The sequence below is a fragment of the Cetorhinus maximus genome, chromosome 11 (assembly GCF_964194155.1).
Source record: "Cetorhinus maximus chromosome 11, sCetMax3.hap1.1, whole genome shotgun sequence".
NCBI lineage: Eukaryota > Metazoa > Chordata > Chondrichthyes > Lamniformes > Cetorhinidae > Cetorhinus > Cetorhinus maximus.
The window spans coordinates 10,039,869-10,058,192 of record NC_135889.1 but is presented as its reverse complement, the minus strand read 5'-3'; the positions used below and the strand labels follow the sequence as shown (position 1 = coordinate 10,058,192).

Here is an 18,324-nt window from a genome sequence, read left to right as displayed (position 1 = left end):
CAGAGAGAGAGAGAGAGAGAGAGTTGGGACCAGGAGAGAGAGAGAGAGAGAGAGTTTGGACCAGGAGAGGGGAGGGAGAGAGAGAGAGAGAGTTGGGACCAGGAGAGGGAGAGAGAGAGAGTTTGGACCAGGAGAGGGAGGGAGAGAGAGAGAGAGAGAGTTTGGACCAGGAGAGGGAGGGAGAGAGAGAGAGAGAGTTGGGACCAGGAGAGAGAGAGAGAGAGCTGGGACCAGGAGAGAGAGAGAGAGAAGCTGGGACCAGGAGAGGGAGGGAGAGAGAGAGAGAGAGTTGGGACCAGGAGAGAGAGAGAGAGAGCTGGGACCAGAGGGAGAGAGAGAGAGCTGGGACCAGAGGGAGAGAGAGAGAGAAGCTGGGACCAGGAGAGAGAGAGAGAGAGAAGCTGGAACCAGGAGAGAGAGAGAGAGAGAGTTTGGACCAGGAGAGGGGGGGAGAGGAGAGAGAGAGAGCTGGGACCAGGAGAGAGAGAGAGAGAGAGAGAGTTGGGACCAGGAGAGAGAGAGAGAGAGAGAGTTGGGACCAGGAGAGAGAGAGAGAGAGAGAGTTTGGACCAGGAGAGGAGGGAGGAGAGAGAGAGAGAGAGTTGGGACCAGGAGAGGGAGAGAGAGAGAGTTTGGACCAGGAGAGGGAGGGAGAGAGAGAGAGAGAGAGTTTGGACCAGGAGAGGAGGAGAGAGAGAGAGAGAGTTGGGACCAGGAGAGAGAGAGAGAGAAGCTGGGACCAGGAGAGGGAGGGAGAGAGAGAGAGAGAGTTGGGACCAGGAGAGAGAGAGAGAGAGAAGCTGGGAGCTGGGACCAGGAGAGGGAGGGAGAGAGCCGCTTTCTCAGTGCCGGCTTCCGCGGCAGTTGAACCGACATTGGCGGCGGTTGCGGCCGCTCTTCCCGCCCTCGCCCCTCCCCCTCAGCGCGATGTGAGAGCGAGAGTCCGCGCGCCCGCCCGCCTCCCCTCACAGACACCGGCCCGGCCTGGCCCGGCACCGGGAACCACCACCACCCTCCATCTATCCCCCACTCATCCACCCCGGCGGCTTATGGAGCGGCTCCTCGCCGAGCCTGTGGCACTTTGGTCGGGGGAGAGAGTGTTGTCGAGGCGGAGGATGCTGCAGGGCTACCGGGGGGAGGTTGTCCTGCTCTAGTCCGGCCTTCCCCTCCCCCCCTTGTCAGTCCAAACCCCCCCTCAAAAAAAACCTCCTCCAGTGGAGGGGAGGAGGAGGGGGGTGGGGTTGGTTTTTCTTTTTAGGGCTTGGAAATGATGAATTACCAGCAGCAGTTGGCCAACTCGGCGGCCATCCGAGCCGAGATCCAGCGCTTCGAGAGCGTCCACCCCAACATCTACTCCATCTACGACCTGCTGGAGAGGATTGAAGAGCCCATCCTGCAGAACCAGATCAGGGAACATGTCATCAGCATTGAGGGTAAGCAGCCAAACATTGAGGGGAAGAGCAAAAACATTGAGGGGAAAGAGCAAAAAACATTGAGGGGAAAGAGCAAAAACATTGAGGGTAAGCAGCCAAACATTGAGGGGGAAGAGCAAAAACATTGAGGGTAAGCAGCCAAACATTGAGGGTAAGCAGCCAAACATTGAGGGGGAAGAGCAAAAACATTGAGGGTAAGCAGCCAAACATTGAGGGGGAAGAGCAAAAACATTGAGGGTAAGTAGCCAAACATTGAGGGGAAAGAGCAAAAACATTGAGGGGAAAGAGCAAAAAACATTGAGGGGAAAGAGCAAAAAACATTGAGGGGAAAGAGCAAAAAACATTGAGGGGAAAGAGCAAAAAACATTGAGGGTAAGCAGCCAAACATTGAGGGTAAGCAGCCAAACATTGAGGGTAAGCAGCCAAACATTGAGGGTAAGCAGCCAAACATTGAGGGGGAAGAGCAAAAACATTGAGGGTAAGCAGCCAAACATTGAGGGGGAAGAGCAAAAACATTGAGGGTAAGCAGCCAAACATTGAGGGGAAAGAGCAAAAACATTGAGGGGAAAGAGCAAAAAACATTGAGGGGAAAGAGCAAAAAACATTGAGGGGAAAGAGCAAAAAACATTGAGGGGAAAGAGCAAAAAACATTGAGGGTAAGCAGCCAAACATTGAGGGTAAGCAGCCAAACATTGAGGGTAAGCAGCCAAACATTGAGGGGGAAGAGCAAAAAACATTGAGGGGAAAGAGCAAAAACATTGAGGGTAAGCAGCCAAACATTGAGGGGAAAGAGCAAAAAACATTGAGGGGAAAGAGCAAAAATATTGAGGGTAAGCAGCCAAACATTGAGGGGGAAGAGCAAAAACATTGAGGGTAAGCAGCCAAACATTGAGGGGGAAGAGCAAAGACATTTGAGGGTAAGCAGCCAAACATTGAGGGGGAAGAGCAAAAACATTGAGGGGAAAGAGCAAAAACATTGAGGGGAAAGAGCAAAAACATTGAGGGGAAAGAGCAAAAACATTGAGGGTAAGCAGCCAAACATTGAGGGGAAAGAGCAAAAACATTGAGGGGAAAGAGCAAAAACATTGAGGGGAAAGAGCAAAAACATTGAGGGGGAAGAGCAAAAACATTGAGGGGAAAGAGCAAAAACATTGAGGGGAAAGAGCAAAAACATTGAGGGTAAGCAGCCAAACATTGAGGGGGAAGAGCAAAAACATTGAGGGGAAAGAGCAAAAAACATTGAGGGGAAAGAGCAAAAACATTGAGGGTAAGCATCAAAATACAAAACAAGATTATGGGGACATAACACAACAGACATGGTGGGTTTTGTACATACACACGCACACAAACTAAAAATACAAATGTTTTTAAATTTTAAAGTGCCCAAACAAGTTTTTGAGTACAAGTGTGCACACATTTATAACAATACAGAAAAGAAATGACACACCAATGAGTTGTTGGTAAAGCAGATCAGGGGAGAGAAAAAAAACTACTGCCAAGATGAGAATTGAAGAGAAGATGGGTGGTTGTCAAGTTTTAAAGTGTGTGAATTTTTTTTTATATAAACTTGTCTGATGTATGACTGAGGACTGTGACAAATCGGTTCTGAGACTGAATGTAAATTTCCACCCGCCTGTGAAGCAAATGAGTTTTAGTCAAGGTGGCATTATGGGTCGGATTTGAATCAGTCGTTCAGGTGGCCTTGCATAAATGAAGCAAGATTGTTGGCCCTTGTACCTTGGGGCCTGTTACAGCAGGGATTCCCAAGTCGTTGCATGTTGTGGATGTTTTGCAAATTTAAGAATTTTCTTCCAAGGTTATTTTAAAATCCTGCCAGTGTGCCAGGACCTTTGTTAATGATAGCACATGTCGAATCTATTTGATAGTGAGTGGCTTGTTGCTGAATGAGCCATGTTTTTTTTTAAAAGGCACGGTCAGAATTGTACCAATTTAAGGTCAAACATACTATGTTGTTTACAGAAGGAAGCTGTGTCACTTAAGCCCATGTGTTGCTGATTTATTGTGTGTCAAATCTTTTATTTTTCCGACAGCCGTTTATTGCATAATGTCATTCTTTTAGTTTAAATGGCAATAGCGTAAGAATAAACATTTGTTGATTACAAATAAACATGTGGGAATTAAACCAATAAAAGAAATAGCACAGTATCTTCTGTTATAGTGAGGACCTGAATTTGAAGCAGTTTTGTTTAATCATTTTCTTTATTGCACATAAAATATTAATTGCAAAAAGGATTGATTTGAGCAACTGAAATTTAATGGTTAAAAATGTAACATTATTGTGTACAGTCAACAGCGGGTGAATGTTACATATTGAAAATTTATTCCATAATTCTTAAACTAAAGCCGTTGTAGGATGGCTTATATCACTGATTTCGTAAAGAATGATAATGTGTTAATAATTCATCAGAATTTTAAGTGGCAACAGGGCCAAATTCAATAGGAGGGAAAACAAACTGACAGAGACCCAAAGACTCCCTGTCTGAGATGTTTTAATTCATTCTGAGGACCTGTAACTTTTACACAGTGACATTCATTTTCAGAGCCTTTTTTTAATGGCATTCTCTTATGGCGCATTTATATTCCAACTTTAATGTTGTGGCGAAGCAGTTTCATTGCAGTGGTAAAGATTGAAGTCTATACAGGGAGCCAGAGCTGCAGTTGGCTCATTGGGGCGTGAAAGTGTAACCCCAGCAGCTTGGGGTCTTTCACAGCAGAAGCGCCATTTCCTTTGCCCAGTCAAAATGTGGTCTGTGGGAATTCAACTCCCTCCCCAGCTGAAAGTTTCTTGAAGTCACAGTTATTGTCAGCCAATATCAGGAAATAAGAGGAGCTGGAAAGCAGCTTCAGAATTATGGACTGAGAGCAACCTTGGTGTACTGGCATAAATTATCTCTCTATGGCTGCATATAATTTTAGAGTGTTATATCCCTTTGTGCTTTTTAACTGTATCCCAAGTCAGTTATTTGAACTTGTGGCTTCCATTTCATTCTTGCATCAGTCAGTATATGATTCAGACATAATTTAAATGTGTAAGCCGCTTTGATATATTATGATTAGTTTATATTATTGTTTTATTATTACTGTGGCTTTAGTTTTAATGTCTGCTTTGAGTTGCATGTATGGAATGAATGCTTTTGTTGGTCTTTTTAATCTTAATGTCTCTGTTGGACTGCAAATGTGAATACTATCCATGCGTAAAGCACCTGGGACAGGCTGGTACAGACTTTTCAAGCAATATTCTACACAACTAGAAGGTGACCGTTGTGCCCATGCCGAGTGCTTGTTGGCATTCCAAAGCTTGCAGTATTGATAAATCAGTCATTTTCTGTTTAAATTTGAATTGCTTAATAATTTAACCTAGTTAAATAACACAGTAAAGTAAGAATCTAGTGCTTAAAAATCAGATTGAGATAATTTGAAGTAAGTAGTCTGAGAGTTAAGAGTAGAGTGTACAGCACTGTGTGTGTGGGCGTGCATGGTGTGTTGGGGATGGGTGGTGCTGGGGTGGCAGTGGTAGTTACAATCCACAGGCATGTCTATACTAATTATGAAAAAATTGCCAAGCTCATCAATAACTTTTGTACAGTTTCAGCTGACTTGCTCTTTGTGACTTACTGATGTATTTTCACCGATATATGAAGTATTGAAATGAATGAATTGTAAGTTCCACTCTGGAAGGTGATTCACCACCTGATGGTTTCTGATCTCAATAGACTTACGGGCTGTATATCATCTATAAATCTGGAGTATTGCTTAGGAACTGTTTATTTTCAACCACGGTCACTATGATTTGTGTGTTTGTAAATAATAGGTACAAGGCTGACAAACCTCAAAATAGTTGACTGGATGGAGAGTTCTTGAACTTGAGACAGACTATCTCGGTAAACATGAAGCTGTCTCGATGGAGGGAAAACTGTATTCCCCCTTTTCCCCCCATCTTCCCTTCAGGCCCCTTGGTGTTTTACGTCATTCTTTGACTCTGTAATTGGCCTCTTGTAAAACCTTGAAACTTGCCACTTAGTGCCATGCCCTTGACAGCCCAGGGGATTCATAATCCAGTTTGTGGGGAAACACAGACACATACACTTTTCCCTATTAAATAGATTCAAAAATATTTCGTGTCTACAGTTTCCCCTCTGACAGTACCTTTAATACTGTGTTCACATTTGATGACACTGTAATCAGGATAAACTGTACCTACATTATCAAGGGTACAATCTAAATAAAGCAGCAGCACTGATTCCAATGTAAAGAGGGTGAAGCAAGATTAAGCCAGTTCAAGATTTACTGTCTGGAAAGAAGGTGGCTAGGGGTGACCTTGAAGTTGTAAATAAGGTAAACTCAGATTCAAAATGCACCAAGAAACTTGGGCCAGTGGATATAAATAGAAATGATTGTAGAATATCTTTTGGACATAGAATATTTTACTTATGGACTTCTTGAGATATGTGAAACAAGGCAAAAAAACATTGAGGTGATTAGAAATATAATTGGACAACAAGTTGGGAGAGTTGGTGTGCAGAAGGGATGAGCTTTGATGGGGCAAATAGCTGGTTTTCATTTTCCACTGCTCTCATTTTTAGTAGTAATGAACACTGATGAAAGACAAATCTGAATATTTTCTTAATGGTGAGCGATTAGGAACTGTGGGGGAGCAAAAAAGTTTGGATATCCACCTGTATGTTTCTGAAAGCTAGTGCGTAGGTGTGAAAAGTAATCAAAAAAGCTAATGGAATATTGGATTTTATCTCAAGGGTGTTGAATGCAGAAGTGAGGGAGGCATGCTTCAGTTTTGCAGAGCTTTGGCTAACCCCATTGGAAGCATTGTGCTCAATTTTGGATACTAAACCTCAGGAAAGATACATTGGTTGTGGAAGGGGTGCAGCGCAGATTCATCAGATTGACATCGGGGCATAAAGGTTAAATTATAAGGACAGGTTGCATAAACTTGGCTTGCACTCTCCTGAACTTTGAAGGGTGATCACATTGAGGCGTTTGAAACGATGAAGAGATTCAGTGGGGTGGTTACAGAGAAACAATTTCCTCTGGTGGGGGAATCCAGAACAAGTAGACATAAACCTCAGAATTGGAGCTAGGCCAGTTAATAGGGAACTCAGGAAGCACTTAGTGGAATAGTGAAAACCTGGAACTTGGGTCCCCAAAAGGTTGTAGTTTCTGGGTCAATTAAAAATTTCTATACTAAAATTGATAGATTGTTGAGTGATGTTGTCTCGGGATATGAGCAATGGTATTAAGGTGCAGATCAATCATGATATAATAGACTATGGGACAGGCTAATCCTACTCCTTGCGTTCCAAAACCAAATAACTTGCTCATGAGAACTGAATCTGTTCTTTCAGGACTCTGAAAACACAGGTAGTCATGATTTGTCTGTTCCTTGGAGACATTTGGCGAAAGGGTCAATAACCACAGGGCATAGATTTAAAGTGACTCATAGAAGGATTAAGGGGGAGTTGAGTAATTATTTCACCCAGAGGGTGGTGAGGGTCTGGAACTCACTGCCTGAAAGGGTGGTAGAGGCAGAAACCCTCTTCACGTGTGAAAAACCAGTTGGATATGATTGAGTTGCCATAACCTCCAGGGCTATGCATCAAGAGCTGTAAGGTTGGTTTAGGTTGGATTGCTCTTTTTTGGCCAGCACGGATATGCTGTGCTGAATGGCCTCTTTATGGTAAATCTTTCTATGCTTCTGTGACACAAGACCATTGCAAGTAAGTGAAAAATAAAAAAGCTCTATATAGACAGGAGGACAAATGGTAAAAGACTAGGTGTCAAAATTTTGGATCTTTGCTATGTTTATTCTAGACTTTGAAAGTTTCAGTAATATGAACAACTCTAGCCTTTTGATTAGAGTATTTATATAATTACCATTCATACAGTTTTACTTTGCAAAACTGTAAATGTTAGGAAACACTGGAAACTGCACCTGAAATGCTCTTGATTGAAGGGTGAAGAAACACATTGTATTGACAACAAAAGCAGAATTACCTGGAAAAACTGAGCAGGTCTGGCAGCATCGGCGGAGAAGAAAAGAGTTGACGTTTCGAGTCCTCATGACCCTTCAACAGATGCTGCCAGACCTGCTGAGTTTTTCCAGGTAATTCTGTTTTTGTTTTGGATTTCCAGCATCTGCAGTTTTTTGTTTTTAACATTGTATTGACATCTTGTTGTGAGGATTTTCAAAGTTTTTGTGCGTGTGACTGGACAGAATATATTGACAAGCTGCATGAGTTCGTAGTTTTAACTTTTGAAAGACAGTGCCAGCTACCTAAAGCAGTGCTTTCAGTGTCGAAAGCTGTTTAAAATTAGTAAATTAGTAATAAGTCAACAAATATAGAAAACTGTTGACCTCACCGATGCTGGTGAGCTCCAGTGGAAAATGTATGCTGTAATGTAGCCTAAAGGTAGCCCAGCGGATCAAACTAAGATGTAATTAAGCACCCTTGCTGTTACAGTAAGAACCTAAACTTTGTTTTGTCTGAGCCTCAAAGACCTTGATTTACCAAAGTAAACTTTGTAACTGCTGTCAATGTTTTGCTTTGGCTAATAAAAATTACTGACTAACTGGTACATTTTAGGGTTATCTCTGACCATGGGTTAATTCCCATCCAGGTCGATAGTCAGTGTTTGTCATGATTAAGTACAAAGACTTATAAATCCAAAACATACACAAACATCATCTGGACAAAATAGAACCTGATAAAATAAATATTCTTTCATGTCTGCAGCTTTGACCCTGAATGAATTTCATTTGTTATGCTTTTCATACTTTTGCCTTGATTCTAAATTTAACCATGAGTCTTGTCGGCCTAATGTATATCAAATTAAGCAAATCACGTGCTGAAACTGAGTCAATAGTGCTTTAAGAATAAATATGGTCATCTGTTAGTATTCTGAAGACTGCTTTCACATAATGTTGTTGAAAATGCAGCATGTTATGTTTACTCAAAGTGATATATAAGTAGTTTTAAGATCTATTTTTGATCTTCTGCACTCTGTTCATTTAAAAATACATAGTGCTTTTATCTGTGTATAATTATCTCCGAATGAAATTATAATGTGCATAATGACTTCTTATTTCTTCCCATTCTGTATAATTTCCGATTTGCACACATTGAATCATTCTTCTTAGTCACGTGTAACATTGTCTCCCATTCTTCATGCCTCTTTTGTGCAACGTTTTTGTTGGTTTGCTCCCTAATCATATTATCTGACACCAGCAGCTTGTGCTCCATCTAATCCTTCATGTAAGAAACTCTTTGGCCTTTTTTTAAATTACCATCTTTAGAAATTTTGATCCAACCATAACATTTTTGGGCAAAAACAAGCTGTCAGAATCCACCTGCATAGACAAGAATGTGAATGATCAATTTTACAGCTGCAGCAGTGAGAATGCCTCTAATGTTTGACAGACTTGTAACCCTGCCTTGTACTGTAGCTACCACGATTATGTTTGGACATGCCCTGAACACCCAAGTGGGAGTAACTGACTGCAATTTATGTCAGAATGCATCTAGTCGTAGTAGAAGAGTATGGTTCAGACCCAATTGATTGCATGAATTAAATTCTTAGAAACCAGCTTTTGCTATGTCTGTGGTGTCTAGCCTTTATAAATTAAGGCAGAGGATGCAGTGGCAGAGAAGATGGAGTGTCACCTCCATTACTAATCGTTGGGATATTTATGTACTTTGACATGCTGTGAATCATACCCTCATGTTATTATCGAACTTTTGAAATTCATTTTTTCTCTGCAGTTCAAGTGTGTAAATGCTGATTCCTGACCTAAAGAGCTATCCAAATTTTCCAGTGCTTCATATGAGACTTTTTAAATATTCATTCAGAGGATGTGAATGTTGCTTGCAAGGCCAGCATTTTTTTTTTACAAACATATATTTAATTCATTAAATTTGTAAAGATTTGTAACATTCCAAAACATTTCAAATTGGACATTACAGAACGCGCAATTAGATTTAACTTTACTCCACCCAGTAAGTTGCACTCTTGAGGTGCCTCAATACAGTTGCCCTACATGTGATATTTTAGTACAAACGTACAGCCTGAGGGCTTCTACACAGTTTTAACCCCTAGGTGCATTATGGCTGAAAGGCCTTAGACGCTAGCCTTTTCTGATTGTGCCTTTGTGGCGGCTGCCCCAAGCTTTACTGTGTCCCTCAGCACCTTGGAACGTGCCAGTCTGCAATATTCAGTGGAGGACAGCTCTTTGCACTGGGAGACCAACAAGTTTCGGGCAGACCAAAGAGCATCTTTCGCCGTGTTGATGGTCCTCCAGCAACATTTGATGTTTGTCTTGGTGTGTCTCCCTGGGAACAGCCCATAGAGCAGAGTCCTGTGTCACAGATATGCTCAGGAAGAACCTTGATGAAGACTACTGCATCTCTCTCTATTCGAAAGGAGGTGGACGATGGTCTCTTCCCCACCTCTTTGAGGCCAGCATTTATTGCCGATCCCTAATTGCTCTTTAAGTAACTGGATGGATTACTCCTCTACCTGCCCCTCCCCCCTTTTCAACAACATGAAACCCATCACATTTCCACTTTTCTTCAGTCCCAAAGAAGTCATATTGGACTCGAAATGTTAACCCTGTTTCTCTCTCCAGAGATGCTGCCAGGCCTGCTGAGTTTTTCCAGGCACTTTGTTTTTATTTTGGATGGATTTCTAGGCCAATATGGAGAGCAGCTAAGAGTCGACCACATTACTGAAGGTATGGAGTCATATATATATAGGTCAGACCGGGTAAAGATGTCCAGTATCCTTCCCCAAAGGACATTAGTGAACCAGATGGGTTTTTATAACAATCCGGTAGTTTCATGTTCACCTTTACTCCAGGACACCACTGCAGGATTCTCAGGGTAGTGCCCTCGGCCCAACCATCTTCAGCTGCTTCATCAATGACCTTCCTTCCATCATAAGGTCAGAAGTGGGGATGTTCGCTGATGATTGCAGAATGTTCAGCACCATTCGCGACTCCTCAGATACTGAAACAGCCCATTCCCAAATGCAGCAAGACCTGGACAATATCCAGGTCTGACAAGTGGCAAGTAACATTCATGCCACACAAATGTCAGGCAATGACCATCTCCAACAAGAGAGAATCCAACCATCGCCCCTTGATTTTCAATGGCATTACCATCACTGAATCCCCCACTATCAACACCCTGGGGGTTACCATTGACCAGAAACTGAACTGGACTGACCATATAAATACTGAGAGTGCAAGAGCAGGTCAGAGGCTAGGAACCGTGCGACGAGCAACTCACCTCCTGACTCCCCAAAGCCTGTCCACCATCTACAAGGCACAAGTCTGGAATGTGATGAAATACTCCCCACTTGCCTGGATGAATGCAGCTCCTACAACACTGAAGAAGCTGGACACCATCCAGGGCAAAGCAGCCCGCTTGACTGGCACCACATCCACAAACATTCACTCTCTCCACCATCGACGCACAGTAGCAGCAGTGAGTACCATCTACAAGATGCACTGCAGGAATTCACCAAGGCTCCTTAAACATCACCTTCTAAACCCACGACCACTACCACTTAGAAGGACAAGGGCAGCAGATAGATGGGAACACCACCACCTAGAAGTTCCCCTCCAAGTCAATCACCATCCTGACTTGGAAATATATCGCCGTCCCTTCACTGTTGCTGGTTCAAAATCCTAGAACTCCCCGGCAGCACTGTGGGTGTACCTACATCACATGGACTGCAGCGTTCAAGAAGGGGGCTCTCCACCACCTTCTCAAGGCTAACTAGGGATGGGCAATAAATGCTAGCCCAGCCAGCGAAGCCCACATCCTGTGAATGAATAAATTATGGCTGCTAGCTTTGTATTCTAGATTAATTTAATTAGCTGAATTTAAATTTCCCAGCTGCTGTGGTGGGATATGAACTTGTGTCTGGATCATTATTCAAGGCCTCTGGATCAATAGTTCAGTAACGTAACTACTGTGCTTCCGTAGTGAAGACTGGATTGCATTGCTGCAGAAGCTTCAGGGCACCAGCACCGTGGTAGAGGTCTTGGTCTCTGAAACTGATCCAAATTGGTACACTTGGCATTTATTGTCCAAACGAGAATTTTGACTGCTTTTCTCGTCGGTACTACAGTTGAATTCTGGTTGACTTAAAGATCAGAGGGTTGAACGACTTGCAAAAAAATCTCACCGTTTGTTTTATTGTTGTATTATTCCAATATTACTTGGGAATTTAATGTTCATGTGTATGTATGCATAAGTCCAGAGTGACAGATCACTCACTACTGCACCACAGACTATGCATCGACTGAACAATGTATCAGTCTGTAGTATATGGTGTGGCCTGAGAAATTAATTTGATGAAGCTTCAGCATTTGAGTCTAAAAGTGTGATTATTTTGAACTCCTGGGAGCCACAAGACATAATACTGTTTATTACTTGAATACATCATAAGTGATTCAGATGATCAACTAGCTTCTGAATTATAATGAAACTAGCCATATTGTGTTAAAGCCTCCATCCCCATTGGGAGCGTGGAAATCCGATTGAAATCTGTATATTTGCCATATTGCTGTGTTATGTTGTGTCCATGAAATTAGAGTGTGGGTGGGGACAATTTAAAAAGAAATACTTATCTGTACATGCCATAGAGACCTGAATGTGGTAATTAATATGAGGCTAAATATATCCTTAATGATGCGGTTGAATAAATAAATAATACGTAAAGAAATAACAAACAGACTGGTATTTGTATAGCAGTTTTGACTTGGAATGTCTTGAAGCACTTCCTTAAAAAACATTTGGTAAGCTGTGTGGCATAACTGAAAAGGATAATCTTACGAATCTTGCATTGTGTTATTTTTTTTCATAAATTTTCTGCACATTTAACATGTGTAATTTAGCATTTCCCCACTGTTGTTGTTTGTATGGGAATTGACTGTTCCCAGGTCAGACAGGAGTGTCAGATGTAGCAGGGGCAGCAAACACACATTAATAGAGCAGGGAGGCTGGACTCGGAACTGAGTGCTGAATTTCTATTGCGATCTAGTGACTTATATATAAAAAAAATTCTGCAACTTCCTCAAAGTAGATTTTTAAACAATTTAATGATATTGGTCTGCGGCAATTACACTATTAAACAGTAGCTCACTTTTTACTAGTCATTGGTATTTTAACCAGTTGAGTTTTGGGGAGTATGTATTGAACCCTTTCACTGGGCCTGGAAAATAGTTGATGATCCTGACAGCTTGTGCACAAAAATTCTGTGTTGATCTATTAAGTGGATTCCACGGCTTTGAGAGTGATGTAACATTTTATAACTTATGAATATTGCAGTCATATCAATTAGTATCTCATTTTAGTTACTGTTACTAACTTTTAAGTGATTTTTTAAAAGTTTAGCTATGATTGAGACTGAGATTTCACCCTGGTGCTGAGAGCATGGGAGAGGCTTGGAGAAATTGTAACGGAGGGAGCTCATCAGAGATTTCCAAAAACTTCAGCAACCCTGGATCAGCAAATTATAGATAGTTCAACTTGTAGAAATCAGTGTTTTGGGAGAGATTTCCCTAGAAGGGATTCTGCAGCTGGGAGAGGTGGCCTGTGAACTGCTGCTGCTGATATTCTGTGTAGACTGTTTGGATTGATGCAGAATATGGAATGTTAAAATCTCTCTCATCTCAGTCTTTGGTGATGTACGCCTGGCTTAAAAGCTAGCGCCTATTCTTATGTTGCTTGAGTCGCAATCTAGTAGATTTAGGGTTGTTGAAGTTCTCTCATAATGATTGCATAGCTGCGTACTGAGAGTCACATAAAATTTAACTCAATGTTTCCATTAATCTTAGTTCACCTGGGTAGTTGCAGGTAGTGGATCTTTGTGCCCTGGTTTCAGTTTTGTCTACCAATGAAGGAGCAGCCCTTTTCAAGGCTCACAAATAGGAGTGATTTGCCTGGGCTAACAGCTGGATTGCCAGGCCTGGGGTTGCAGCTTGCACAGTCTATTGTAGAACACTGACAGCTTGCTGCTGCTTTGGAAAGGATGGACTTTTAGCATGGATTAAGCCATCCTTATCATGATCATTAGTGTGTACAGTTTCTACTCTACTTCAGTAAGGATCAAGATGGCGATTTCTCTGCAACTTGCTAAATTGGGCTACCAACATTTTGTTGTGTGTATAGTCCTTTGTAGAACATCAACGCTCTCTGTCCCAGAACAGATTGGATCTGGCTAAACTAAGAGGCTGAATATTTGCAGGTAAAGAAAGTTCACCGGCCTTAAAGGACAGGCAGTATGAAAAATCTTGGGTTTATTTTGATGTTTGCTGTTCCCTGTCACCTCCCAGTATAATGACATTAAAAAGCAGCTGGTTAAGAATCTGAATATCTGTTGCAATAAATTTTACACCCAGCTGCTGGGATACATTTCAAGTAGCGCTGTTGAATGGAAGGCAAGCAGTTATATTTTATGTTCTGTTATAAATATTTCTGTCATCTACTGTGTATGTGTGTGTGTCAGTGACAAATTTTTAGGCTGAGCAGAATTAGAGTGGAGGATAGTGGAACCAATATGAGGAGCTGAGTGAGCAAAATAAGAGGTGGGGGAAGTGGAAAGAATGGGAAATTTAGGTTAGTGGGAATAGAGGGGGTTGGAGACCTGGAACAGATGGCCATCAGGGAGGTGAAATGCAGTTGTGGGGGTGGTGGGGGTGGAATATTGATGTAAAAGGGAAATTAAGCAAGATTAAGTAGTCCATGACAGGGTAACTACAGTCAGTTTAGATTTCAGGAGGGGTATATAATTGGCTGCAATTTGTACCATCTGAGCCTGGCTGTGAAAAGTTCTCTCTTTGCTTGAGGTGACACAGCTAACTGGGGCAACAGTTTTGTGCATATTCTTTGTACAATGCAATATTCATGCACATTTTGTGTTCTGCTATTTTCTGAATTTAGTGCTAAATTACTTCCAGTAATCATGGAATCTTGTGGGGAGGAGGGGTGTCATCCTCTTCTGTTTTGAACCTTCATATTCTTAATGTATAATTTGTGACTTTTTGTGAGTTTTTAAAAAAAAATTATCCGTGTAAGTGCTGTTAGGACCGCAGGCTCCAGTCTGACTGGAAGATCATAAAGTTTGTAATGCCATTTCTCAGACATTTCAGTATCTGTCCCCAACTCCATACCATAGGAAGCAAAGTGAGGTCATCAACTGAGCAAGCTGCAAGAGTGATGACCAAAACGTTTTGAAGACCAAATTTCAGAGGATATTTGACTCCTGTTGCTGGACTATGATTTTATTCCATTGTGCAATTTCTCATATAACCAGGAAGTGATGCATGCTATAAACTATAGGGTTAAGCAGGTGAATGGTATAAAAATTATTAAAGCCTGGAGGAAGTCTATATCCTATGCATAGCAATATTAAACATCATTGGAACATGTGTGTTAAGCAAATGAGTTATTTTGAATTTGACTGCTAGCAATGTTGTTGCACTATAATGATTTTATACACCTATTACATTTGAATGTAAGTAACATTCACGCAAGACTCTTCAGAGTCTGAAAAAGAGGCATACGGACTCGAAGCGTTAACTCTGTTTTTCTCTCTCTACAGATGCTGCCACACCTGCTGAGTTTTCCCAGTATTTTCTGTTTTTGTTTCAGATTTCCAGCAGTATTTTTCTTTTATTATGCTGGCCTTACCAGTGACACTTGCATGCCATGAATGAATTTTAAAAATTGGCCTTTTATAACGACTTACTCTCTTAAATTGAGCTGAATTGTATGATTCTCAGTTTTATAAAATTTGAAAGACTGGGGACTTTTATCATACTGATTGAAGCTGTTTCAGTTACCCTAGGTGTAGCTGAAGATATTCTTTGTTTCTGTCACTGTGGGCTACAGTGGCTGTATAGCTTTTAGAGCCTTAGCTATTGTGGTATTAGGGATCTTGGAGAAAAGGCTTAAGATGTGCATTGTCTGAGGTTGACTAATTTATGAATTGTTTTGATGCAAAATAAGCTTGACGTTCAGAAGTTTTCTTTTGGGCATGACATTTTATTTCAAAGGAAGAAAGAATTTATAATAGCATGGCATGTTAACAGGATATCCCAAAACATTTCATAGCCAATGAGTTACTCTTTGAAGTGTAGTCACTGATGCTATGTAAGCACTGCTTAAAACCAGCCTCTCTAACCAAGCTTTTATCCATATGTCCTAATCGCCCCTGTGAAGCGCTTTGGGACATGTTGCTACATCAAAGGTGCTATATGAATGCAAGTTGCTCTAGACAAATGAGGTGTTCACTTTTGCACACAGCAGCCTCCCAAAAACAGCAATGAGATTGGTGAATAGTTAATCTGTTTTAGTGATATCACTTGAAAGAAAGACTTGAGTTTACATAGCCACTTTCGCAAACTCATGATGTCCCACAGCATTTTATAGCCATTAAAGTATTATTGTGGTGTAGCCACTGTTGTAATGTAGGAGCTGTGGCAGCCAACCTACGCACAGCAAGCTCCCACAAACAGCAATATGATAATGACCAGATAATTTGTTTGTTAGTGGCATTGATGGAGGGATAAATATTAGCCAGAATATCCGGGAGAGCTCTTCCGTTCTTCATAGAAATAGTGCATGGGATTTTTACATCGACTTGAGTGGGAAGGCAGATGGGACCGAAGTGTGAGATCTTCTCCAATAGACAGCACCTCCTATAATGCAACACTTGGTACTGCACTGGAGTGTTGGCCAAGATAACGTGTTCAAGCCCTGGAGTGAAACTTGAACACATGAGTGTTAGAATGCTGCTGAGGCTGGCATTTATGATGTGATAAACTATTATCTCTGGAATTACCTACTACTGATTTAAGCTGCTTTTGGTGACTGCTGTACTTAATTCATTCTTCCCCCAGTGTGTGAGATTCATTTGACATGCTAATTCAGTTGAGATGCCAAGCTTTATGGTGCTTGCGTCATTCTTTAAAAGCTTACTTTCTGACTCCTGGATCTAAGGGGATCACAAACAAAGGTGCAGTTTATAAACAAAATGCAACAGACCTTGTAATTAGGAAGATATTGTCAGACCTAGTGGCTCAAGAATTGCAGGAATCTTTAAGCAACTTATCTATGATGTGGAGTCCTACTCATCGAATCGGTATTCATTTCTGTGAGGTGGTTTGTAGAACATATAAGTAAATTGGCTAAAAGGAACAAAATTTGTATGCCTGCATGACCATATTGTGAAATACCTGTGTGAAAAATTAGCATCTATATGTTCACCTTTTTTTAAAAAAAACCAAAACACTATTCGTTCTGATCAGGTCCAGTACCTTTACACTGAAAAATAAGGCATTTCTTGGCTTTTAGCAACATCTATTCAGCGTGAAGAGGAACTGGGAGGCAAGGTTGAGCAATGAAATATCTATATTTTATGCTCTTGTCTCTGTAACAATGGTGGCTACATTTCTTGCCTAGGAAGTGGCATGAAGACAGACAAACCTTCAATCATGACAAATGCCTTGACATTTTCACACTTGTGTAGGAGGTGCCTCATGCATAGCTCATAGATGTTTCCCACTGACTGGCTCAAAGAGCATTTGCAGTGGCATCTTGTCTACCATGGTTTTGGAGAATGGTGTGAGGAACATTCCAGCAGGAGAAAAATTGAGGGAAAAAATATCACTTAGTGTTTATTGCAAATAAGATACAACATATACAAGTGGGTTACAGATAAGTAAGCCACAATTTGATGTAAGTACATAATTCGTAAGCCTGACAAATGGGTTTCAACATTTTACACCAGTGTATTCCTTGACCAGTGTATTCTTTGTAGCGACTATTTTATCTCCCTCTGCTTATTGATTTCTCAAATGGAGTGTTGAATTAACAAAAGCTGCTTCAGAAACACTCCAAGCTTTTACTTTGAATCTCTTTTTGTTGCAAACGCGCCTTAAATGCTGCTTATGATCTGTATGAAGTGATCTTGCATCAAGGAATTAACTTCAAGTGTTTAAGATGTTGTATCTTTGCACTAACTCCTGTGTGGCAGGGATTTGTAGTCTTCCCTCTGCTTAGAGGTTCCTTGACAAGCTTACAATTTTATCTGCCCTTAAAATTAACACTCAAGTACCTTAATCAGCTACTAGTATTAGAGAAAGCCAGGGCTGGAATTTCTGTAGTTTGTCTTTTTAGAACTTCTATTATTCTTACATTGATTGATTCTAGCTGTTTAAAGAGAAAGGACTGAGTCACAGAACAAATTGAACTACTGGGGGAGTCTTGTTCCTTTTTTGTTCTAAAAGTTATTTTTAAAAGATCTTTCCTTTACTTCCCCCTCTTCTGAAAGATACTGATTCATGCTGGGAAACGTAGCAGCCTCGCTGCTATGTCCATTCTTCATCTCCAAAATTCTATTCCAGCTTGAATCAGTGCAGCTTGACCAGGTGCCGATCTCGCCTGATGTCTTCAAGTGTACTTTCTAGTAAGGGCCATTGCATGGTAATCAGAAGTAAGAATCCTGGCTTATTGGTTTCCTCAGTTGCCCAGGTGCACTGAATTCAGTTGTGATGGCTGAGGGCAAAATTAGACTTGTTCTGTGATCCTTTCCACAGTTGAATAGCTTTCTGCTGCTAACAGTTTTAGTCTAAATAACGGTCACTTTAACAAGATAATTGAGGGCTGCTGACAGCCATGATGGCATACTCCACTAAGAATCAGCACCCTCAAGAGAAGAGGGGTGGGGGGAGAGCGAAGGCATGGTAGGATGTTTCAAGTTAAAAGATTAAATTAAAGAATGAATTAATAACGGTAGGAATATGGTAGGGCAGATGACCTAATGAATGTACTACATGGCAGTGCAA

The 18,324-nt window shown here is 41.3% G+C and overlaps 1 protein-coding gene across 1 annotated transcript in view; it reads left to right on the top strand.

Moving 5' to 3' along the window:
- Positions 1 to 924: 924 nt before the first annotated feature.
- agap1 (ArfGAP with GTPase domain, ankyrin repeat and PH domain 1) overlaps positions 925 to 18,324 on the top strand; it is a 662,670-nt gene continuing 645,270 nt past the window's right edge. Inside the window, exon 1 of the mRNA XM_078551515.1 lies at positions 925 to 1,433. Within this exon, the coding sequence (XP_078407641.1) occupies positions 1,268 to 1,433 (166 nt within the window). The 5' untranslated portion in view covers positions 925 to 1,267. The remainder of the gene's footprint in view (positions 1,434 to 18,324) is intronic.